This window comes from Lolium perenne, chromosome 2, assembly GCF_019359855.2.
Source record: "Lolium perenne isolate Kyuss_39 chromosome 2, Kyuss_2.0, whole genome shotgun sequence".
NCBI classification, from domain to species: Eukaryota; Viridiplantae; Streptophyta; class Magnoliopsida; order Poales; family Poaceae; genus Lolium; species Lolium perenne.
This window is the reverse complement of record NC_067245.2, coordinates 166181629-166207277: the sequence shown is the minus strand read 5'-3', so window position 1 is coordinate 166207277 and position 25649 is coordinate 166181629. Positions and strand designations below refer to the sequence as shown.

The 25649-nt window shown below is 46.0% G+C and overlaps 2 protein-coding genes across 2 annotated transcripts; both read right to left on the bottom strand.

Annotated features, from left to right (window-relative positions):
- Positions 1–9486: 9486 nt before the first annotated feature.
- LOC127333826 (probable receptor-like protein kinase At1g49730) lies at positions 9487–11324 on the bottom strand. The gene is made up of 7 exons (XM_051360261.2): positions 11040–11324; positions 10665–10944; positions 10544–10596; positions 10373–10440; positions 10173–10262; positions 10041–10089; positions 9487–9947 (listed from the first exon to the last, which is right to left on the bottom strand). The coding sequence occupies exons 1-7, from the start codon at positions 11074–11076 to the stop codon at positions 9640–9642; spliced, it is 885 nt and encodes a 294-aa protein (XP_051216221.1). The 5' UTR covers positions 11077–11324; the 3' UTR covers positions 9487–9639.
- A 1551-nt stretch (positions 11325–12875) lies between these two features.
- Positions 12876–14880, bottom strand: LOC127330256 (probable F-box protein At4g22165). Its single transcript, XM_051356527.2, has 2 exons — positions 14701–14880; positions 12876–14578 (listed from the first exon to the last, which is right to left on the bottom strand). The coding sequence occupies exons 1-2, from the start codon at positions 14823–14825 to the stop codon at positions 13318–13320; spliced, it is 1386 nt and encodes a 461-aa protein (XP_051212487.1). The 5' UTR covers positions 14826–14880; the 3' UTR covers positions 12876–13317.
- Positions 14881–25649: the final 10769 nt, after the last annotated feature.

Sequence of the window (25649 nt, the reverse complement as noted above, 5' to 3'; positions counted from 1 at the left end):
GGAGGATTCGGACTGATTCAATGTTGCACGTCGCACATGGATCACCCACGCATTTTACCGAGTCGGTCTCTGGCTCGAGCTCGACCTGGGTGGGCCGTAAGGAGGATAAGGAAGAGGAGTTTGTCCAAGTGTCCATTTCGAATGTTGGCTGGGATAGGACAACACGGGCAGGCAGGGGCTCCACCGACATATCTGTCTGTCATGACAGCTTCGAGTGCTCAGTCAGCGAGCCATTGGGATCCCCATGCATGTCATACACAGGACCTAACAACGCCATGCAGTTGGTCCTGCGCAGAGCTCAGGAAGGTCCAACCATGAGAGAGTCTACACCAGAAGAGGTTGCTGCGGACGCCTCAGCAGAGTTGGAGTTGCAGCAGGAGATGTTAGCGCTTGGCCGCATCAAGATGTTATTTTCCTCCATCCTCAAGAAGTTGGCGCCGCCGCTTCTTCGTGAAGTGGAGAGTTCGTCTAGACTGCGAGCGGAGGCACAGCCTTTCACGCCCAGGCGTATGTTCTTGGGCCAGTTTTGCTACCATGCATTTCCATGGCAATGTTGCTCTTTGGCTCACAAATTATGAAGAAATAAATGAGATAGAAACTTGGGAGGAACTTGTCGCAGCTGTGCATACCAAATTTGGGAAAAACAAGCATATCAAGCATTTAGAAGCATTAGAGAGGTGGAAACATAAAGGTACAGTAGAAGCATACTATCAAGGTTTTGAGAGTCTTAGACACAAAGTGTTGTTGCATAATAAACATTACGATGAAGCTTTTTTTTAACCAAGTTTGTAGTTGGTTTAAAAACTGAAATTCAAAAAGCAATTCGATTACACTATCCTAGAACAGTTGATGCTGCGTTATCCCTTGCTGAAACACAGGAAGAGATGTTGGAGGAAGGCCGTCAAGCAAATAGTGGACGATTCAAGCCAGAATACACCAGATCATCTTTCAGAAATGGGCATGCAAACAATGGAATTTTGTCACAGTCGGGTGAAGAGCAGAAGAAGATAGAGGACAAGCCCCCTTGGTCTGACCACCTCAAGTCCCTGAAGGCACAACGCAGAGCTCGTCGTGAGTGCTTCAAGTGCGGGGATAAGTATCAGCCTGGACACAAATGTGCAAAGACAGTTTCTCTAAATGTTGTAGAGGAATTACTGGAATTGCTGCAACTTCAACCGTCCTCTGAAGAGGAGAATGAAGGAGATACATCTGGCGATGAAACACTCATGAAAATCTCTTACTTCATCAGTGGGCACAGCTGCCAAGAAGACAATCAGAATGCAAGCTTCAATCAATGGCAAACAAGTGCTCATCCTTGTGGATTCAGGAAGCACAGGCAGCTTCATCTCGCAGAAGACTGTGGAACAACTATAGCTAAAAACTGAACCTGTGTCAGCGGTGCAAGTCATGGTAGCTGACGGGGCAAAATTGCCGTGTGCCACAGCTGTGCCTGATGTCATCTGGCACTGTCAAAACAATGTGTTCTCCTCCACGCTAAGAGTTTTCGACTTGCAAGGTTATGACGTGATCCGTGGCATGGACTGGCTAGAAGCGTGCGGAGACATGTGGGTGAGCTGGGAACGTAAGACCCTACGTTTCAAACACAACAACAAACACATCACATTGCGTGGGATCAAGAATAGAACTGACAATTGCAAGCAAATCACTAGCAGTCAACTACACAAGTTGTTGCAAGCGGGGAAACTGGCACAAGTGATCCAACTCTGTCCGGTCACGGAACAAAAGCAGTCAGAGCACATACCAGATCTCATTGCTCGAGTGCTTGTCGATTTCGAGCACTACTTTGAGGACCCTCAGGAGCATCGCGACTGCGACCATAGGATTCACCTCCAACCAGGCGTCAAACCTGTAAGTGTCCGACCATGCAGGCATACACCACAACAGAAGGATGGAATCGAGAAACAAATTAGAGAAATGTTGAAGAAAGGTATAATCAAGCTCAGCCACAGCCCATTTGCATCGCCAGTACTGTTCGTCAAGAAGAAAGATGGGTGCTGGCGTTTCTGCGTGGATTATCGCCAGCTCAACGCAGTTACAGTACCTGACAAGTACCTATGCCCATTGTTGAGGAGCTACTGGACGAACTCGCAGGTGCGACCATGTTCACCAAGCTGGACTTGCGGTCGGGATACCGTCATATAAGAATGGCAGAGGAGGATGAAATCAAAACAGCCTTCCGCACCCACAACGGGCACTTCGAGTTCCGTGTCATGCCATTCGGATTGTCGACAGCACCAGCGACATTCCAAACTGCAATGAATAACATCTTCGCAACCCAGATTCGCAAATCAGTACTTGTATTTGTCGACGACATCCTTGTATACAGCAAAACGCTTGAAGAGCATGCTCATCATCTGGTGACAGTATTTGAGATACCGGAACAACATAAATTGTATCTTAAACGCAGCAAATGCACCTTAGCGCAGCCGTCTCTTGAATACCTGGGTCATATAATTAGCAAATCAGGGGTGGCCAAGGTTGAAGCCGTGAAGCATTGGCCGAAACCGACAAATTCCAAACAATTAAGAGGATTTCTCGGTCTAGCGGGATCCTACAGGAAATTCATCCGCAATTTTGGCGCAATCTCTCGCCCTCTAACGAATTTGCTCAAGAAGAATGTCCAATTCATCTGGACGACCTACGAGCAGGAATCTTTCATGGCGCTGAAGAACGCCCTCGTTGCGGCACCACTGCTAACGCTCCCTGACTTCCGCCATGAGTTCGTGCTGGAAACGGACGCCTACAACAAAGGCATCAGTGCTGTGTTGATGCAGCAAGGACACCCTGTGGCGTTTCTCAGCAAATCGTTGGGGCCCAATAACCAGACACTCTCGACATACGACAAGGAGTGCCTCGCCATCCTGTTGGCAATCGATCGTTGGCATGCCTATCTCCAACACCGTTTCTTTGTCATTCGTACTGACCATCGTAGCCTTGTGCACCTGGGAGACCACCGCAGCGCAACACCAATTCAACAAAAAGCATACTTCAAACTAATGGGATTTCAGTATCAGGTGATCTACAAAAAAGGGGTAGAGAACCGCGCCGCAGATGCGCACTCAAGGCGTCCTGCAACGGAAGCCTGTGCTGCTCTATCCACGGTCAGGCCATCTTGGATCGAAATAGTAACTGATGGTTACGCCAATGATCCCAAGGCAATTCAATTGCTGGCCGAGCTAGCCCTCAAATCCCGCAATGATATAGGCTATTCCTTGCACCAGGGTGTGATCAGGTATAAGGGACGCGTATGGCTCGGCTCTCACACCGCGGCTCACCAGGCCGACTTGGAGGCCACTCGGGCAGTCTTGTCACTTACCAGAAAATCAAACACCTGTTCCACTGGCCAAACATGCGCCGAGACATAGAAACATTTGTACAACATTGTGAGATATGTCAGCAAGCAAAGACAGAGCATTGCAAGTTGCCAGGATTGCTGAAGCCTCTTCCGATTCCTCCGGAGGCATGGCACACGATCAGCCTCGACTTCATCGAAGGGCTGCCTAGCTCCTACCACTATGACACCATCTTGGTCGTCATCGACAAGCTGACGAAGTATGGGCACTTTATCCCGCTCAAGCACCCCTTCTCTGCCACCTCCATTGTTCGACTGTTCCTCGACAACGTGTACCGTCTTCATGGGCTTCCGAAGGTAATTATCTCAGACAGAGATAAAGTATTTACGAGCACATTTTGGCAGCAGCTATTTAAACTGGCAGATACAACTCTCAATCTCAGTTCCTCGTACCACCCACAAACTGATGGGCAGACTGAGCGCCTCAACCAATGCCTCGAAACTTACCTCCGATTCCTGGTACACGCAAATCCACACAAATGGTCAGCCTGGGTACCACAAGCTGAGTATTGGTACAACACCAATTTCCATTCTGCTTTGGGTCGATCACCCTTTGAGGCTCTGTATGGTCACAAACCACGGCACTTTGGCATTCAGAATTCGTTGCAACCAGCGGTGTCTGATGTGGATCATTGGCTGCATGAAAGACAAGCACTTCTTCCCATTTTTAAGCAACGCCTGGAACGCGTGCAACAACGCATGTGCTCGCAGGCAGACAAGAAGAGAACAGAACGCCAGTTCCTGGTGGGTGACTTTGTCTACCTGAAACTGCAGCCGTACATTCAGATATCAGTGGCGAAACGCTCCTCCCAAAAACTCCTCCCAAAAACTCAGCTTCCGCTACTTTGGACCATTCAAAGTTCTCAAACGTGTTGGATCAGTCGCGTACAATTACAACTTCCAGCTGATGCCAAGATCCACCCGGTCGTTCATGTTTCGCAACTGAAGCAAGCTGTGAAAGCCTCTGACTCAGTGAGTTCCACCTTGCCATCACACTCAATTCACACTTTTCTTGCAGTGCAGCCGTGCATGGTCCTCGCAGAACGCTTCATCAAGCGCGGCAATAAGATGGTGCCTCAAGTGAAGCTAAGCTGGTCTGGACTGCCTCAGACATGTGCAACCTGGGAACACTTGTTTGCCATCGTCGACCTGTTCCCAGCGGCACCAGCTTGGGGGCAAGCTGGTTCTTCAGGGGGAGGCATTGTCACAGCCCATCTACTACCCAAGGCCCTGGCGGTGAAGAGGCGAGCTGCCAGACGACAAGAGGTCAAGCAAGCCCACCGAAGTGAAGGGCATAGCCCAAGACGAAGTGCAGCAAAGGAAGTCGGTCTCAAGAAACTGACGCCGTGGTGGAGGAAGGATCATGGAGGATTATCTGTCTAAACCGAACCGAGCAGTGCTCGTCTCTTTTCTCTCCCCTTCCGATGAACTAGTAGTTCATCAGGATTCCATCCTTCTGGCGTGACGTTGGAGCTTGTAATTCGGTTGAATTGATATCTTCTATATCTTGTGAGAGATCTCGCGCCACACGCTCTAGTAAGGGTAAGACAAAAGTATGAAGAATTAGCATGGAGACATGGAGCGACCTGTTGTGCCCTTCCGAGAAGCCGCGTAGCCTGACGACGTGGCGGTGGTTGAGGCGTCCGAGCAGCTGCAGCTCCCGGAAGAAGGCATCGTCCTACTCCTGGTGGTCACGCCGCACCGTGGCGACGATGCCATCGACGAAGTGGGCGCCGTAGGCCGTGCCGTGAGGCCCGCCGATCTCGAGGGCCATGCTGAAGCCGCTCGTCGCCACCTCGATCTCCCTCGGCTTGAACCTCCGCATGAACGGCAGATCATCGCCTGGTCGTGAAGAACAAAGCCATGGACGGTTCATTCTCGGGGGAACAAGAACCAATCTTTTTTTTTTTCAAGAACTGGCTTACTAGCAGCCGGCGATCAGGAATTCAGGATAGAAGAAGTGGAGGGCGCAGCTATGAGGGAGGGAACAGGCGCATAATGGTACGGTTATGTAATTATTGGCTTAGAGGCCTACTGAAGTACTCGCTAAAAAAAACGCGTACTCTCAAATTTAATCCAAAAACTCAATTATTTTAGAGTTAACTAATGAATTTTGTATTACATACTCCCTCCCGTTTGGAAATAGATGTCTCAATTTTATCTAGACTAGGTAAGTTACCCGTGCGTTGCTACGGGATAGAAAATCTGAATATGTGATGTGTTTCCCCTAACACGGTTGCACCACCGATGTTGGCCTCCCGAAGGTGATAACATGTGTGAGAGTTACCATAGCCACCACCATCTTCTACCGGTTAGATGAAGTTGACATTGTTCTTGTTGGGCTGGTAGTCTGACCACCTGACCTTCTCGTGTGTTCGTGGATGCGAAAGCTTGCGAGTAAGAGTTGACACGATCTGTCGATGAAGACAACTCGATGTGGAGCGAGTTAGTCATTGGCGATGAACAGCAACATGCGAGGACCTTGCCACATCAAGGCGGAGATAGGACGGCGACAACCGCATGGTCGCCCGTGCCCCGAGTCGAGGGTTCGATATCGGCACAACTCATCATAAAAAAGGACCGGCGCAGCAAAAATCAAGTATCATTTACATTTTACAAATTCACATAATATTTTTATAAAACTGAAAGTGTAAAGAGAAACCACAAATGTAACTCAGGGCTTCATGGCCATTTTTCTCAAAAAGTGGAAAATGACATCTTAAAGTCCCAATAAAAAAAATCAAGATGTTGATAAGATGTATTCTACCAACAAAATCTCAAAATAAAATACCGTTTATTTTTTGCCACACAAAAATGACAAAATCTGACAAGTTTTGGAGGTTTCAAAGTTTCTATTGTTTTCTTAAGATGTCCATATTTGTTATTTTTGCACTGACTAAAATGTAACATATTTGGAACTGAAATTTTGCTTATTATAGAATAAAAATACATCATTACTTAGATCTGCTTTTTTTTTGCATCTACATATAGCTGGGTCTACGACACGCTACACTCAAAGTGTAAAGCAAATTAAACACGAGTTAGATTTGGTCAAAACAGAATTTTGCAAACACACAAACAATGGTGAGCTAGCTATATCTTTGATGAAAGAAAGCCCCAAATACATCTAGCAGCTAAGCCTCGAGTGCACGCACTCCACATTACAGCTTCCCCGCGCCGGCCGCATCCCAAGCCAGCCGCCTGCACGCACTCCAGCTATTTGTCCCGGCCAGCAGCCGCGGCGAACCAGGCGGCAGTATGTACGACCACGGCGATGCATGACGATCTGCCGCCGAGCAAGGTGATCTCTCCCAGATATGTAGAGCAGGGTGATCTTGTCTTCACGTAAGGATCAATCAACATGAACTTTTGTAGACCAAGCTAGCTAGTCTTGCATCGGATGGGAAAACGGAGACTGATCATGCTATGAACAGCGCGTTCTGAAGTCTGAACAGCAAGGCCCGGCCGGCCGATTTTTTTTTAGATTGTTCGGTTCAGGTTGCGATACGCATACAAAAGAAACTGCTGCTATCTCAGTTGATTTTCCATTGATCGGAATTGCCTCCTCGCGGTCATGGTTCGAAACGTCAATCCCACGGCGAAAGGTCCATCACAAACGCATTGATCTGAAACCCTTGTTTGTCAAGAGAGTCCCGAAACCTGAGCGGGTAGGGTACAAATCCACCTGCGCTCCTCGTATCCTTTGATGAACCACGCATAACTTTGTCAATTTGTACTTCACAGGCAGGCCTTCGGCCCCTCGCAGCCATGGAACAGACACAGAGCTCTCGCGGTGCCGACGGGACTGACTGCATCTCAGCACAAGAGACATATCGCTGGTGGATTGGTGCTTATAAAGACGGTACTCCTTGTATGTGACTCGGTCCACGTTTTTCTTTACTGGGCCGGCCCACACCTATCTTTTTTTTTTTTGAAACGAGGCAAAAGATTTGCCATTTTCATTAATAGAGAAGAAGTTTAGAGTTCCATAACAAATGCCTAGGACAAGTCCTAGGACTTTAACAAAAGCCTACTCTCCCGGTATTATATTGCACAAATCCTTAGCGCCGGCCAAGCACCAAGCCCGAGCCTCATCTTTGATCTTGGCAATGGAAAATCGATTCGGGTGATTCGGAAGGAATCGAGTTTGTACACGACTCTTCTGGTTACCAAGCGGAAGACGTACAAACCGCAAGACATACGAAAACATACGAAACCGTGACGTACGGAACTAAAAGCAAAGCACCACGGAACAACGGACGAAACGGACCGAACCGCGGAAACGATTCTCCCTTTATTATTAGGAATAGACTAGCAAAAGTGCCCGTGCGTTGCAACGGTTTAAAAGCTGATACATGTGACTATAATTCTAGAAAAAATTATGCAACATATCTATTGGCTGTAGCTCAAAATTGAATCTACATTTATAACAATGTCTCATATTGTGAGTTTAATTACTCTGAATCTTATGCTAGTAGAGGAAATAGTAGTTACGTAAGTAACCAGTAGGATCGATATCCAGTATTGTCTGCATTAAGCAATATAAAATTCACATATGTGATCCATCGAATCAGGTTACGGTAGGCATCAAAGAGCTTTGCATATTCGCCCTGGCCAGATAGATTACTGCAAGCACTGTCACATTGATATATGCAGAGTCAATTGATCATCGTCAAAAGAGAGGCCAGAACAGTGCACAAAAGATGAATCATTTGCATGTTCTCAATGCTATATACAACCGGTGGAGTCAGCCCATGACACAATCGATGGCGTTTCTGTGTGTGCTTCTTTGTCTTGTTTTGCCGGATAAAATCATCAAACATTGTTGATGCCAAACATCAACGGGAGAATCTTGCCAGATCAATGGTCAAGTCCACAACACTCATCCTGGCGCTATGCAACGTAAGGACTCCCGCGGATTTCACCGTCTACGCGAGTTCCCGTTGCTAGCAAGAATCAAGCTGGCCGCGACGGCTGTCGGCCCCCTCCACGAGAAGGCCATGGATATGTCGTCGGCGTTGCCATCACAAGAAGGCAATGGTTAGGTCGTCGACGCTGCCATCTGGTGTGCTCACGGTAGCCGTCCTCGATCGGCCGCCACGCACTCGAAGGTGCGGCTGGACCGCCATCGCCGCAAGTGGCTCAACCTGTCACCTTGACGCGGTCTCGCACTCCGTAAGCACTCCAGGACGCGGTTGCGCTATTGATGCGGCAATGGCCTAGACACTGGTGATCTCAAGCAGGACGCCGTCTCGGCGGATTGACAGCGGGAATCCAACCATCGTCGCCTCCATCGTCTGCCTCTTTCTTTGCTTGCAATCCTCTCTCTGGATGCGATCTGACAAGCTGATCGATCGGGACGTCTGACACATATATAGTTTGACTGGGTCGGCCCACTCCTATAACAATCCAAACGAATACACGCAGGACTCCCTTCTCGTCCCTGGCTTGGAGACTGGAGACGTATCGAACCCGTATGTTTTTTTCTTCTGAGGATGAGGACTTCCCCGGCCCGGTACGTGTCATGTTTGAAGTCGATCGGGTGAAACAGAATTTAGCGATCACGGGTAAATACAGCAACGACGGACGAAACCAGCGGACGAAACCGCGGAAACACTTTGTACTTTATTATTAAGGAATCCTACTCGTGCACGTTGATTGTCAAGGCATCGGGATAGGACCGTCGTATCTTCAGATGGATCATGGCTGGACTCGTTGGGACGGACGAAGGCGCACACACGATGAACGAAAGCGTATAATGACGGACCAAACCAAGAAAATGTTATTTTCTTTATTATTAGGTATAGATAGGTATAGATATAGATATAGATATATCTTTAATTAAAATGTATATAGATACGTATCTAGATAAAACTTGAGATGCTTATTTTTAAACAGAGGTAATACTTCCTGTGCGTAGGTTGTCACAAGTTTATCTAAATTGAGATTTATCTATGCACAACTAACACGCCATCCTTTTCCCGGAAACGGAAAGTAACAATAATAGCGGGCATGTTTGGGATGCAAAAAACTTCACGCAGTTTGCCATTACTACATAAAATTTGGAGTTTCCGTTCACGATTTGTGATTTGTGGAGCCTTATTCACTCTTCAGATCCGATGCCATAAAATATACTCGATGTGTACAGGAGTACATACATTGCTTTGCGTTCACCCTCAAAAGATAAAGTAAAGATGTTATCTGCAAGCAATGGAGAATACAGAAGGAGAAAGATGATGCAATCGCGTGCGACACGATGATTATGGTCATCTGTTTTTCCCATCCACCTTTCCCTGCAAGTAACGGAGCACCTGCGGGATGGAGACCACGGCGGAACCATTGCCGGGCCTAGTACAGAGCCTCGCGACGATGACGAGGTCCCGGAGCTCCCCGGCGTCGTAAGTGCCACCGAGATCCGCGTCCACCATCCTCTGCATGGATCCGGCGAACCCGGGCTCCTGCACCCACTGCACGAGCTCGCCGTCGCCGCCGCCCGGAGACTGTCCGGTCACGAGCTCCAGGAGCAGCACGCCGTACTGGAACACCAGCTCCGTCCTCCTCTGCTGAATTCGCTCTGAAGAAAGAACACGCAACGGTCAGGGAAAGCTTCAGGGTCAGACTGTCAGTGGCACTTGACAAAGATGATGATAGAAATGTCGGCGAGAACCTTCGGATTCTTGCGTGGATTCGTGAGCAACGACACTGACGTCCGATAGCTGAAAAGTAGTGCAAATTCAGTTGCTCGCACTCGCATTGCATAGTCAGAAACGTACCAACGTGACTTCACTCTCAGTCTCACCTTGGCGACGAAATCGGCATCCATCATCACGCTGCTCGAGTTCACCGTCACATGGAACACCGGAGGGTCGCAGAAGTAGTAGAGATACTCCTGATTCCACTCAGAATTCAGAGAACAAAAATGTCGGATTCAAGTTCGGTTTTTCTTTTTCTGTCATTTTTTTAAAGTGTTGGGGAATTTAGCAGCGGTCGTTAGATTACCAGTGCTGCTGCGACATCTATGGCAACCTGCAGCCTGGTCCTCCAGTTGAGTGGCGTCCTCAGAGGGTCTGCCCAGGACAGAGCCCATGGTTAGTGTGGCAGTGTGGCAGCTTAGCTGAAGAAGAGAAGAGATATATCTGAATGATATTTGTGTGCAGAATTGGGCATTACCATGTAGGCATTCCTTGAGGCTTCTGTTCTCCATCTGATCAAACACCAGAAACCTGACCAAAGAAGACCAAGGAAATTAGGATACGAGAAAAGCATGAAGAAATAGCCATGGCGCAGCAACCTGTTGTGTCCTTCCGAGAAGCCGCGGAGCCTGACGACGTGGCGGTGGTTGAGGCGTCCGAGCAGCTGCAGCTCCCGGTAGAATGCGCCGTGCTGCTCCTGGTGGTCGTGGTCCCTGTCGCCGCCGGCCACACGCCGCACCGTGGCGACGAGGCCGTCGGCGAAGCGGGCGCGGTAGGCCGTGCCGCGAGGCCCGCCCGTCTCGAGGGCCGTGCTGAACCCGCTGGTGGCAGCCTCGATCTCCCTCGGCTTGAACCTCCGCACGAACGGCAGATCGTCACCTGGTCGAGAATGACAAAGCCATGGACGGTTCATTCTCGGGGGAACAAGAAACAATCTCCGGCGATCGGGGTAGAAGAACTAGAGGAGGGCGTACTGGACGTGCCGCCGAGCGGCCGGTGGAGGCAGCCCATCCTGGATATGTCGGCAGCCCCCGGGATTGGTGAAGATTCAGGGCAGAGCAGAGGAGACAGGCAGGCAGGTACTGAGATTCAGAGCAGAGCAGAGAGGCCTGGTATGTTTTTCTTGGCCTTGTTTATGGAGATCTGCACGTACGACGAAATCGAGCGGCGAGATCTTTCTACCCTCATTGGTAGATTAAAATCGCTCCGTACTAAACTGCCGTCTGGCGAGCGAGCGGCTGGCTGGTATTCTTCTGGACCTGCTTTTGTGTCGGCCCCCATCCAGCCTGCCCGCGTTTGCCTGCCTCCCACGCTCAGTTGCAAGTTCAGAATCGTCAAAAGTGAAAGGAAGGAAATGACGAGGTTCCTCTTCATTTCCTACGCTTTTCACTGGGTCCCGGTATCGCTCTTATCGGGCTCTACTTTTTTTCTTTTTGACAAATCTGACTCGTAGGCAAAAACAAAATGCTTTAATTCTGCGGGTAAAGGGATTGTATTAATTAAATATAAGAAGTTGTTTGATATCTATTATTTGGGCCTGGAATCCTGGAATTCATTTTGGAATTTTATAGGTGGGCTGTTTGGTTGCCACAGAATTGGGCCGTCAATCCGTCATTTCATTTAGGAAATCCAGCAAAATGACCTGCATTCGTGTTTCTCTATGAAAACCATTTACAAATTCAATATTGAATTCTGCTGTCATTTGCAATTCCATTTGCAATTCCTGTGGCAACCAAACAAGTGTCCGTTTCTAGAATTATAATATAAATGAAATGAATACATGTATTCATTTCAAAATGCTACAAATGAAATGAAAGTCTGGCTTCCAAACGACTTCAAGTAGCATTACAATTCCGAAGAATAAGATGCAAATATTCTTCCTGCCTTGGTATTCTACCTGCCATTTTGCATAGTAGTCCAACTTCACGGAAAAACAACATGTGTTTATCAATTGCCAAGTGATGGAATCTGATTCATTGTGATTTGGTGGTTCATTGTGATTTGGTAGGTGAATTTTGAAGAATCCCTTCCGCGTTTGATGGCTACAAAATGCTCTCCAATCCTCACGAATAGTGTTCCAGTCATTAGTAGTTTCGGAGAAGGCTTCTTTCTTCCATGCTTGTCCCGCCAAGTGTTTTCCTGGGTTGCACATTGAAATTTACACCGCTCAACAATTCATGAAGCTCTATACAGACAGATAGGTCATACTGTGTGGATATGACATAGAGCTCTTTGCCATCCTCTTTCACCAAGCTAGCAAGAGCACGCCGATCACTGCTCCGTCTAATCCCCTTTAATTGACTAGGGTTTCGAGTCAATTAAAAAGGATCGGAGGGAGTACATCACATATGAGAGCAACTCTAGCATAACCCTCAAAGCTTAAACCCCAAATACGTGTTTGCAGGTCGAAGAATTCACGATTTGAAGGCTGGCAAAAACATTCGCAGACCAGATACGATAAACAAAACTGCATACTAAAAAAGATTGACGCCGAAGATAGAACACGCATTACATTCGACAGTTCAGTGTGTACATACAAAAGCCAATCGAATTTGACTAAAATTCGAGCTAAATTTTGCCGCCACGGCAAACTACATACCAAAAATCGAGTTTTTGACAAAAGAGACCACCTGCGTGAGTAAATTGTCAAAAATGACCACATCCGAAAATTATTGTCAAAAAGGACCACCTGTGTCGTGGCGGCACGCGTGCCAGGCGACACGTGTTGCCTGCCGCCAGAGCCGGCCTGCCGCCACAGCAAAGGCGGCATGTCCACATTGTCCTAATCTATGAATAGTAGCCCGTTTTGACTTTTTAAAAAAATATCTCAAAAAATTCGAAAAAAATACCTACATGTAGCTAACTCTATGCACTACAATCGTGCAAAAATTCACTATAAAATACGTTGTATTTTGGGCTCAGCAAAAAAGACAAATTCAACAAATTTTGTAGCTAATGTGCACTGTTCATCGATCAGGACACTATTCATTGATCATTGTTGACATGCCGCCATGGGCAACGGCGGCAAGGACTGCCGCCTCCGGCTGTGGCGGCAGGTGACATGTGTCACCTGGCACGCGTGCCGCCACAACGTAGGTGGTCTTTTTTGACAATAATTTTCGAAGGTGGTCTTTTTTGACAATTCACTCGCGCAGGTGGTCTCTTTTGTCAAAAATTCACCAAAAATCGGCTCTGTGATGCTCTCGATTGGAAAAGACTGTCAATAGGTACCATCAACATAGAGAGGTCACGCTATATTCTGTCGAGGCAAGAGTTATTCGATGTTGGTTTCATCATTGTAAGATTGGGTGTAATCCACACGGGAGCTGGCCAGTTGGGCCAAAGCTGAGGAGACACAAGGACCTCCTTGCTATTATTGCCCAAGTCAAGCACTCCTATATCACGAAGGCAACTCTTATGGGATGAATTGAATTCGTCATCATCAGTGAAGTAGGCATGATTTCCCTTAAGAGCAGGATATTCTTTGGCGCTCAGACAAAGTGTATTATTAAGCCCAAGAAACAGCACATGGTCAGGCAAGCAATCAATTTTCACAAGCCTCTTTCCTCCAGCATCAATTTTGTGCAATATAATTCCCGTAGTGTTTGGAACAAGCTCTGGCTCAGGGTCAGGATCTTCCTCAGAATCGTACTCTTTTTCCCTCGAAACAAGCAGCAGACCACCCCATGCAGCCTGCACAATGTAATTGCCATCGAAACATAATTCCCGGTCTATCCCCCTGATAATCTCCTTGGTAACAGCAGTACCTCTAAGATCGAAGGCGTGAATCTCTCCCTTTTGAGCCACTGCATACAACAGTCCATCCTTATAGGTGCAGTCACAATAGGCACTGTATAGCGGCAGCGAGGTCCATTCATCATCTCCTACTCTTGCAAACGAGAGTTGACCATAAGGAGCGTGCATGAGCACCACGATGTAGCTTCCAGTGGATGCATCATCATAAAAAACTAGGGCCTTTTGGTGGAAGTGATGCTGCAGAAAACCAGGGGTAACGATATGTGTTGGGAAGATAACGTCGTACCTAGCATACATCGAGTACTCATAGTTGTGGACAGCACCAGAATCATCGTACACAGGTTTCACCTCTTCAAAGGTGGTCACCGACGGGAGAGCAGTCTGTTCACCGGTGATAGGATCGAGGAGGTGCATTTGGGCTGTCTCGTCGACGGTAACCAGCAAGCCGAGCGAGGAGCCGATGATGAGCCTGCTGCGGATGGGCGGCTCGGGGAGATTCAACCTGTAAACCCTCTTCTCCACGAGGCTATAGAGGCATGCGACGTTGTCGCCGGCAGATTCGGAGGTGTAAAGCAGGCACGGCGTCTGGTGCTGCCTGTGCTTGCCGAGGTCGCGCAGGGTGATGTAGCCGGAGCGCCACGAGGCACAGACGGCGCCGGCGCGTGCGAGGTCAGGGATCTCGAGGGTGGCAAACACACGCATCAAGATGTCCTGCGGTAGCTCCGGCGATGCGGCCGCACTAGCCTCAATCGATAAGCTGGGAGGGAGGGAGAGAAACATAGCAGGTAAGAACCTCAATCGGTAAACTGGAAGGGGAAGGCACAATTAGCAGTAAATCGCTAAAGGCCGGAGACATGGCGAGCGGAAGAAGAGCCTCACCGGTGGGTGTTGACGGCAGAAGATCGGCTGGAGCTTGGGGAGAAGGGCACCGTCCGCCGAGCTCCGCCGGTGCATCCCCCGACCGGAGGGCTCCGGGGCGGCGAGCTGATCTCAGTGTGCGCCATGTGGCTGAGGAGGCGGCGGTTGGAAGTGACCGGCGGAGCGTGGGTTTGCAGTGCACTAGCTATGTTTTTTTTTCCATTTCTGCTCTGGTCTTACATACATACGTATGTCTCTCGCAAGGAGTGAATCCGATTCCAACCAGATGGACCGCTTCTGGTCCTCTCAACCGCGTCCCATGATTTGATCTTCGACGGTTTGACTGCGTAATCCTTAATTACTTTGTCAACTACCTCTTCGTCTTCGTCACTGAACCGATCAACCAACCAAGCGATGGAGAATAGGACCATCGACCAAGCCAGACGCGACGCGTCCATTATCGCTAGCTTCTTGACAGTGAGTGGAAGATGACTGGGAATAGGATTCAAAAGAAGCTTGGTAGTGGAAATGGTAAGTTATTTTCCTAAGGCGAACGTTCGTTCTCGTCAACGTTATCCTCTCTACTTTATGTATGTTTATGGAGTCCTCTTTAGTGTCTAAAGGGGTATGAAAAAGAATGGAATTTTATATGTCCAGGTTTTCTGGCAAAGCTATGATCATAAGAGGAAATATCATTTAATTAATTAAAGTCCGACCAAAAGAACAAGATGCTTCGGAGCCTGGAGTATTGAGATGAAAAAATAGGCTTGTTAACCAAATAGCTTTTCAAACTTGTAAATGAAGAGGGATGAGTGTGGTAAAAACTGCTATAGTAATAAGTACCTCCAGTGCAAAGCTTTGTCACAGGTGACATAGAAATCCACAAACTCGCAAGGCTAATGCGAGTTAAAGAGGATTTCTTCAGCAGAGGTTAACTCAATGTCACCAACACTAGATCATAGCAAGATACTCTATCAGTTCCATAATTAATTTTTGCCGTAGTTGTAATTCAAATTAAAAGTAAAATCACAGACAAAAATTATGAAATAGAGGGACTACATGGCTAGGAGACACTAGCGTCGATTTTGACAAAACTAACCTATTTCTGGTAACAACGCACAGAATAACTTGTCATGGAAAAGATTTCACAAATTGACCCTTTTTCTTGGCGCCGCACCAGACGGAGCCAAGCGACATAGAACGACCCCGCGGTTGATGGCGCCATGCTAGCACGACGCTGCGGCTGATGGCGACATGCCTCCTCGACGATGCGGCTGATTGCGCTATGCCCCCCGACTTAAAGAACCACGCGGGCTAGCCTCTCGGTACCCCTTCGTCCAGAAGAGAAAAACGCTGGGCTGAAGCATAGCGCCGCCGCACCCGCCCTTCTCCCCACCCCTCAAATCCCTACTCTAAAGCGTCCAATCCTTCTCTCTCTTTGGTGGATCTACTTCCCCTCCGAAATCTGAAGGTATTCCCCATCGATTCCCCTCCGTATTTTTGGTTTAAGCCTTGCTTTGGCCGATTTTGGGTAACCCTAGTTCATCCCCAAATTGATTATTTAGGTCCGAATTGTTGTGGTTTTACATGTGTGACTACCTTGTGGTTATTCATGTAGTTAGGGGTTAGTAGATCTGTGAGGTATTGTTAGGTTGGTAATGTTGGACTAGAAATCTTGCCTACCATGTTTCCCTCAAATATCTTTATTAGCAATGAAATAGAATTGTTCACATATGTAGGATGGAAATTGAATTGTTCTTATTCTTATGAAATAGTTATACCAAATTGTTATACTGAATTGTTCTTATTCTTATAATATGTAGTAACTTGTTTATATTTGCTACCATATGTAGGATGGAACCAGAATCTATCCTAGATGACCATTATGACAAACGGCACCGCGGAAGGATTATGGTGGAGAAAGGGGAGGTTTTGAAATGGTTGCACTTGAGGTGCCATGAGGTCCATGGCAAGAAGATGCCATATGACGAGCGATACACACAATATATCAAGAAGACCGGACTTCTCCCTTTCGTCCACCTTGTGTCCCGGTCGACGCTGCATATGAACCCATGCGCGATCATGGCACTTGTTGATCGATGGAGACCGGAGACACATTGTTGTGGGTATACTTCATGGGTGTACCATCGACAGTGCCTAGATCCGGCAAGCTCGGGTGGCCCACAAATGGTGGTGTGGCATGTGGCCCATCGGGCGGCCCAGTTGCTATTGATCCTGACGGATGAAGTCCGGCCCAGGCAGAGGGAGCCGGATCCGACCGACCTTGAGGAGGAACCCGGATCCATGAAGGCCCATTAAGGAACCCGGATCCGATACGACATAGATGGGAAGGCGGATCCTTAACGTGCACGGCAAGACATTGTACCGTAGTTAGGCAACCTGTATCCGGCTAGGACTCTCCATGTAAACCCTAGATCCGTGCGCCTTTATAAGCCGGATCCCGGGAGCCCTAGAGGCACAACCACAACTCATTGTAATATCGCGAAAGCGCCCAGATAATTCCAGACAAGCAGCAGTAGGCCCTGTCATCGTGCAGGTGTTCCGAAGCTGGGTAAATCGCGTACCACCGTCCCGTGTGCACTCCGCCCTATGGCCCCTACTTCTTCTCCCCCTCGTGAGGATCCCTCCTCCGAGGCACCGTCGATTAGGCAACGACAGTTGGCGCCCACCGTGGGGCCTGCGGCGTCTGGAGGCCGGAACCGGGAGGGTTCCGCCATGGGAAGCTACGATGACACCATCGCTCTGGGGCGCGTCCTTTACGCCGGAAATCTGCCGTTCGTCCCTCCGGATGAGTGCTGGATTCCGGCTAAGACAAACCCCGTCAGGCTTTCCATCGTCCCAGTTGGCGGCATACACATCTTCATCGGGGAAACCGTCAATTCCGACGGAAACCCACTGGTAAGTAACGCAGATGCGACCGCCGCTGAGCTGGACGCAGTCGCGAAGATCCGATCTGAGATGCAGGAGCTTCCCAAGGAAGATTCCGCCTTGGATCTAGAAATTTCAAAGCCCACCCAATCCGCCCCTGAGCAGGAAATAACGGTGGAAGACCAATGCAGATCCGCCTGGGTCTCCCAGGTGTTAGAAAAGCAGAGGTGCCACTTCGTACACTTCTTGGCCCATACCGCCGGAACCGCCCCTCAAGAAGTCAGAGCTGGTGCCGAGCAGGTCGAGGCACCGGAAAACAACGCTGCTCCGGATCAGGACGAGCCTGTCGGAGAAAGCGGAACTCCGGCCGAAGAGTCGATTTTGGGGAACCTAAGCCCAATTTCCGGGGATACTTGATACGTCTCCGACGTATCGATAATTTCTTATGTTCCATGCCACATTATTGATGATATCTACATATTTTATGCATACTTTATGTCATATTTATGCATTTTCCGGCACTAACCTATTAACGAGATGCCGAAGAGCCAGTTGCTGTTTTCTGCTATTTTTGGTTTCAGGAATCCTAGTAAGGAAATATTCTCGGAATTGGACGAAATCAACGCCCAGGGGCCTATTTTGCCACGAAGCTTCCAGAAGACCGAAGGGAAGACGAAGTGGGGCCACGGGGCACCGCCACACTAGGGCGGCGCGGCCCAGGGGGGGCCCGCACGGCCCTAGCGTGTGGGGCCCCCGTGTGGCCCCCTGACCTGCCCTTCCGCCTACATATAGTCTTCGTCGCGAAACCCCCAGTACCGAGAGCCACGATACGGAAAACCTTCCAGAGACGCCGCCGCCGCCAATCCCATCTCGGGGGATTCAGGAGATCGCCTCCGGCACCCTGTCGGAGAGGGGAATCATCTCCCGGAGGACTCTACACCGCCATGGTCGTCTCCGGAGAGATGAGTGAGTAGTTCACCCCAGGACTATGGGTCCATAGCAGTAGCTAGATGGTTGTCTTCTCCTCATTATGCTTCATTGTCGGGTCTAGTGAGCTGCCTAACATGATCAAGATCATCTATCTGTAATGCTATATGTTGTGTTTGTTGGGATCCGATGGATAGAGAATACTATGTTATGTTGATTATCAATCTATTACCTATGTGTTGTTTATGATCTTGCATGCTCTCCGTTATTAGTAGAGGCTCTGGCCAAGTTTTTACTCTTAACTCCAAGAGGGAGTATTTATGCTCGATAGTGGGTTCATGCCTCCATTAAATGCAGGACGATGTGAGAAAGTTCTAAGGTTGTGGATATGCTGTTGCCACTAGGGATAAAACATTGATGCTATGTCCGAGGATGTAGTTATTGATTACATTACGCACCATACTTAATGCAATTGTCTGTTGTTTTCAACTTAATACTGGAAGGGGTTCGGATGATAACCTGAAGGTGGACTTTTTAGGCATAGATGCATGCTGGATAGCGGTCTATGTACTTTGTCGTAATGCCCAATTAAATCTAACAATATTCATCATATCATATATGTGCATTGTCATGCCCTCTCTATTTTTCAATTGCCCAACTGTAATTTATTCACCCAACATGCTATTTATCTTATGGGAGAGACACCTCTAGTGAACTGTGGACCCCGGTCCATTCTTTTACATCAAATACAATCTACTGCAATACTTGTTCTACTGTTCTCTGCAAACAATCATCATCCACACTATACATCTAATCCTTTGTTACAGCAAGCCGGTGAGATTGACAACCTCACTGTTTCATTGGGGCAAAGTACTTTGGTTGTGTTGTGCAGGTTCCACGTTGGCACCGGAATCCCTGGTGTTGCGCCGCACTACATCTCGCCGCCATCAACCTTCAACGTGCTTCTTGGCTCCTACTGGTTCGATAAACCTTGGTTTCTTACTGAGGGAAAACTTGCCGCTGTACGCATCACACCTTCCTCTTGGGGTTCCCAACGGTCGCGTGCTGTACGCGTATCAAGACTGTTTTCTGGTGCCGTTGCCGAGGAGATCAAGACACGCTGCAAGGGGAGTCTCCACATCCCAACTTCTTTACTTTCTTTTTGTCTTGCTTTATTTTATTTACTACTTTGTTTGCTGCACTAAATCAAAATACAAAAAAATTAGTTGCTAGTTTTACTTTATTTGCTATCTTGTTTGCCATATTAAAAACACAAAAAAATTAGTTACTTACATTTACTTTATCTAGTTTGCTTTATTTACTGTTTCTAAAATGGGTACTCCTGAAAATACTAAATTGTGTGACTTCACAACCACAAATAATAATGATTTCTTATGCACACCTATTGCTCCACCTGCTACTACAACAGAATTCTTTGAAATTAAACCTGCTTTACTGAATCTTGTTATGCGAGAGCAATTTTCTGGTGTTAGTTCTGATGATGCTGCTGCCCATCTCAATAATTTTATTGAATTATGTGAAATGCAAAAATATAAGGATGTAGATGGTGACATTATAAATTTAAAATTGTTTCCTTTCTCATTAAGAGGAAGAGCTAAAGATTGGTTGCTATCTCTGCCTAAGAATAGTATTGATTCATGGACTAAATGCAAGGATGCTTTTATTGGTAGATATTATCCCCCTGCTAAAATTATATCTTTGAGGAGTAGCATAATGAATTTTAAACAATTTGATAATGAGCATGTTGCCCAAGCATGGGAAAGAATGAAATCTTTGGTTAAAAATTGCCCAACCCATGGACTGACTACTTGGATGATCACCCAAACCTTTTATGCAGGACTGAATTTTTCTTCGCGGAACCTATTGGATTCAGCTGCTGGAGGTACCTTTATGTCCATCACTCTTGGGGAAGCAACAAAGCTTCTTGATAATATGATGATGAATTACTCTGAATGGCACACGGAAAGAGCTCCACAAGGTAAGAAGGTAAATTCTGTCGAAGAAACCTCTTTCTTGAGTGATAAGATTGATGCTATTATGTCTATGCTTGTGAATGATAGGACTAATGTTGATCCTAATAATGTTCCGTTAGCTTCATTGGTTGCTCAAGAAGAACATGTTGATGTAAACTACATTAAAAATAACAATTTCAACAACAATGCTTATCGGAACAATTCTAGTAACAACTATAGGCCATATCCTTATAATAATGGCAACGGCTATGGTAATTCTTATGGGAATTCTTACAACAATAATAGGAACACACCCCCTGGACTTGAAGCCATGCTTAAAGAATTTATTAGTACACAAACTGCTTTTAACAAATCTGTTGAAGAAAAACTTGGGAAAATTGATATACTTGCTTCTAAAGTCGATAGTCTTGCTGCTGATGTTGATCTTTTGAAATCAAAAGTTATGCCTAATGAAAATCATAATCATAAAATTGTTACTACAGCAAATTCCATCCAAGTTAGAATTAATGAGAATATAAGATTGATGGCCGAATTGCGTGCTAGGTGGGAAAAAGAAGAAAATGAAAAAGAAGATAATATAGCTAAAGTTTGGACTATTACCACCACTAGTAATGCTAATGCTCCACATGTTGCTGCACCTCCTACTATTAATGGTAAAATAATTGGTGTTGGCAATGTTTCCACTTCTAATGCAAAGCGCGAAAAACTGCCTGAAACTGCTAAAACTGCTGAAATTGCCTGTGATAAAACTGCTGAAATTTTTTCCAACATTGGGGATGATGATCCCATTGCTTTAGATTATAATGGTTCGGACTTTGATGATTGCCACATCTCTGAAGTTATAAAGTTCTTACAAAAACTTGCTAAGAGTCCTAATGCTAGTGCTATAAATTTGGCTTTCACGAAACATATTACAAATGCTCTCATAAAAGCTAGAGAAGAGAAACTAAATCGCGAAACTTCTATTCCTAGGAAGCTAGAGGATGGTTGGGAGCCCATCATTAAGATGAAGGTCAATGACTTTGATTGTAATGCTTTATGTGATCTTGGTGCAAGTATTTCCGTTATGCCTAAGAAAATCTATAATATGCTTGACTTGCCACCATTGAAAAATTGTTATTTGGATGTTAATCTTGCTGATAATTCTACAAAGAAACCTTTGGGGAGAGTTGATAATGTTAGCATTACCGTTAACAATAACCTTGTCCCCGTTGATTTTGTTGTCTTGGATATTGAATGCAATGCATCTTGTCCCATTATATTGTGAAGACCTTTTCTTTGAACTGTTGGTGCTATCATTGATATGAAGGAAGGTAATATTAAATATCAATTTCCTCTCAAGAAAGGTATGGAACACTTCCCTAGAAAGAGAATGAAGTTACCTTTTGATTCTATTATTAGAACAAATTATGATGTTGATGCTTCGTCTCTTGATAATACTTGATATACACTTTCTGCGCCTAGCTGAAAGGCGTTAAAGAAAAGCGCTTATGGGAGACAACCCATGTTTTTACTACAGTACTTTTATTTTATATTTGAGTATTGGAAGTTGTTACTACTGTAGCAACCTCTCCTTATCTTAGTTTTGTGCATTGTTGTGCCAAGTAAAGTCGTTGATAGTAAGGTTCATACTAGATTTGGATTACTGCGCAGAAACAGATTTCTTTGCTGTCACGAATCTGGGCCTAATTCTCTGTAGGTAACTCAGAAAATTATGCCAATTTACGTGAGTGATCCTCAGATATGTACACAACTTTCATTCAATTTGAGCATTTTCATTTGAGCAAGTCTGGTGCCTCAATAAAATTCGTCTTTACGAACTATTCTGTTTTGACAGATTCTGCCTTTTATTTCGCATTGCCTGTTTTGCTATACTTGATGGATTCTTCGATTCCATTGACTTTCAGTAGCTTTGTGCAATGTCCAGAAGTATTAAGAATGATTATGTTACCTCTGAACATGTAAATTTTAATTGTGCACTAACCCTCTAATGAGTTGTTTTGAGTTTGGTGTGGAGGAAGTTTTCAAGGATCAAGAGAGGGAGATGATACAACATGATCAAGGAGAGTGAAAGCTCTAAGCTTGGGGATGCCCCGGTGGTTCACCCCTGCATATATCAAGAAGACTCAAGCGTCTAAGCTTGGGGATGCCCAAGGCATCCCCTTCTTCATCGACAACATTATCAGGTTCCTCTAGTGAAACTATATTTTTATTCCATCACATCTTATGTACTTTACTTGGAGCATCGGTTTGTTTTTGTTTTTGTTTTGTTTGAATAAAATGGATCCTAGCATTCTTTGTGTGGGAGAGAGACACGCTCCGCTGTTGCATATGGACAAGTATGTCCTTAGGCTTTACTCATAATATTCATGGCGAAGGTTGAATCTTCTTCGTTAAATTGTTATATGGTTGGAATCGGAAAATGATACATGTAGTAATTGCTATAATGTCTTGGATAATGTGATACTTGGCAATTGTTGTGCTCATGTTTAAGCTCTTGCATCATATACTTTGCACCTATTAATGAAGAAATACATAGAGCTTGCTAAAATTTGGTTTGCATAATTGGTCTCTCTAAGGTCTAGATAATTTCTAGTATTGAGTTTGAACAACAAGGAAGACGGTGTAGAGCCTTATAATATTTACAATATGTCTTTTATGTGAGTTTTGCTGCACCGGTTCATCCTTGTGTTTGTTTCAAATAAACCTTGCTAGCCTAAACCTTGTATCGAGAGGGAATACTTCTCATGCATCCAAAATCCTTGAGCCAACCACTATGCCATTTGTGTCCACCATACCTACCTACTACATGGTATTTCTCCGCCATTCCAAAGTAAATTGCTTGAGTGCTACCTTTAAATTTCTATTCTCTACCTTTGCAATATATAGCTCATGGGACAAATAGCCTAAAAACTATTGTGGTATTGAATATGTACTTATGCACTTTATCTCTTATTAAGTTGCTTGTTGTGCGATAACCATGTTCCTGGGGACGCCATCAACTACTCTTTGTTGAATATCATGTGAGTTGCTATGCATGTCCGTCTTGTCTGAAGTAAGGGAGATTTACCACTAAAATGGTTAGAGCATGCATAATGTTAGAGAAGAACATTGGGCCGCTAACTAAAGCCATGATCCATGGTGGAAGTTTCAGTTTTGGACAAATATCCTCAATCTCATATAAGAAAATTAATTGTTGTTGAATGCTTATGCATAAAAGAGGAGTCCATTATCTGTTGTCTATGTTGTCCCGGTATGGATGTCTAAGTTGAGAATAATCAATAGCGAGAAATCCGATGCGAGCTTTCTCCTTAGACCTTTGTATAGGCGGCATAGAGGTACCCCTTTGTGACACTTGGTTAAAACATGTGCATTGCGATGATAATCCAGGTAATCCGAGCTAATTAGGACAAGGTGCGGGCACTATTAGTATACTATGCATGAGGCTTGCAACTTGTAGGATATAATTTACATAACACATATGCTTTATTACTACCGTTGACAAAATTGTTTCTTGTTTTCAAAATCAAAGATCTAGCACAAATATAGCAATCGATGCTTCCCTCTGCGAAGGGCCCTTTCTTTTACTTTTATTGTTGAGTCAGTTCACCTATCTCTCTCCACCTCAAGAAGCAAACACTTGTGTGAACTGTGCATTGATTCCTACATACTTGCATATTGCACTTGTTATATTACTTTACATTGACAAATATCCATGAGATATACATGTTATAAGTTGAAAGCAACCGCTGAAACTTAATCTTCCTTTGTGTTGCTTCAATACCTCTACTATGAATTATTGCTTTATGAGTTAATTCTTATGCAAGACTTATTGATGATTGTCTTGAAGTACTATTCATGAAAAGTCTTTGCCATATGATTCATTTGTTTACTCATGTCATTTACATTGTTTGGATCGCTGCATTCATTACATATGCTTACAATAGTATCATCAAGGTTATGATGGCATGTCACTCCAGAAATTATCTTTGTTATCGTTTACCTGCTCGGGACGAGCAGAAACTAAGCTTGGGGATGCTGATACGTCTCTGACGTATCGATAATTTCTTATGTTCCATGCCACATTATTGATGATATCTACATGTTTTATGCATACTTTATGTCATATTTATGCATTTTCCGGCACTAACCTATTAACGAGATGCCGAAGAGCCAGTTGCTGTTTTCTGCTGTTTTTGGTTTCAGGAATCCTAGTAAGGAAATATTCTCGGAATTGGACGAAATCAACGCCCAGGGGCCTATTTTGCCACGAAGCTTCCAGAAGACCGAATGGAAGACGAAGTGGGGCCACGGGGCGCCGCCACACTAGGGCGGCGCGGCCCAGGGGGGCCCGCGCGGCCCTAGCGTGTGGGGCCCCCGTGTGGCCCCCTGACCTGCCCTTCCGCCTACATATAGTCTTCGTCGCGAAACCCCCAGTACCGAGAGCCACGATACGGAAAACCTTCCAGAGACGCCGCCGCCGCCAATCCCATCTCGGGGGATTCAGGAGATCGCCTCCGGCACCCTGCCGGAGAGGGGAATCATCTCCCGGAGGACTCTACACCGCCATGGTCGCCTCCGGAGTGATGAGTGAGTAGTTCACCCCTGGACTATGGGTCCATAGCAGTAGCTAGATGGTTGTCTTCTCCTCATTATGCTTCATTGTCGGGTCTTGTGAGCTGCCTAACATGATCAAGATCATCTATCTGTAATGCTATATGTTGTGTTTGTTGGGATCCGATGGATAGAGAATACTATGTTATGTTGATTATCAATCTATTACCTATGTGTTATTTATGATCTTGCATGCTCTCCGTTATTAGTAGAGGCTCTGGCCAAGTTTTTACTCTTAACTCCAAGAGGGAGTATTTATGCTCGATAGTGGGTTCATGCCTCCATTAAATGCAGGACAAGTGGCGAGAAAGTTCTAAGGTTGTGGATGTGTTGTTGCCACTAGGGATAAAACATTGATGCTATGTCCGAGGATGTAGTTATTGATTACATTACGCACCATACTTAATGCAATTGTCTGTTGTTTTCAACTTAATACTGGAAGGGGTTCGGATGATAACCTGAAGGTGGACTTTTTAGGCATAGATGCATGCTGGATAGCGGTCTATGTACTTTGTCGTAATGCCCAATTAAATCTCACAATATTCA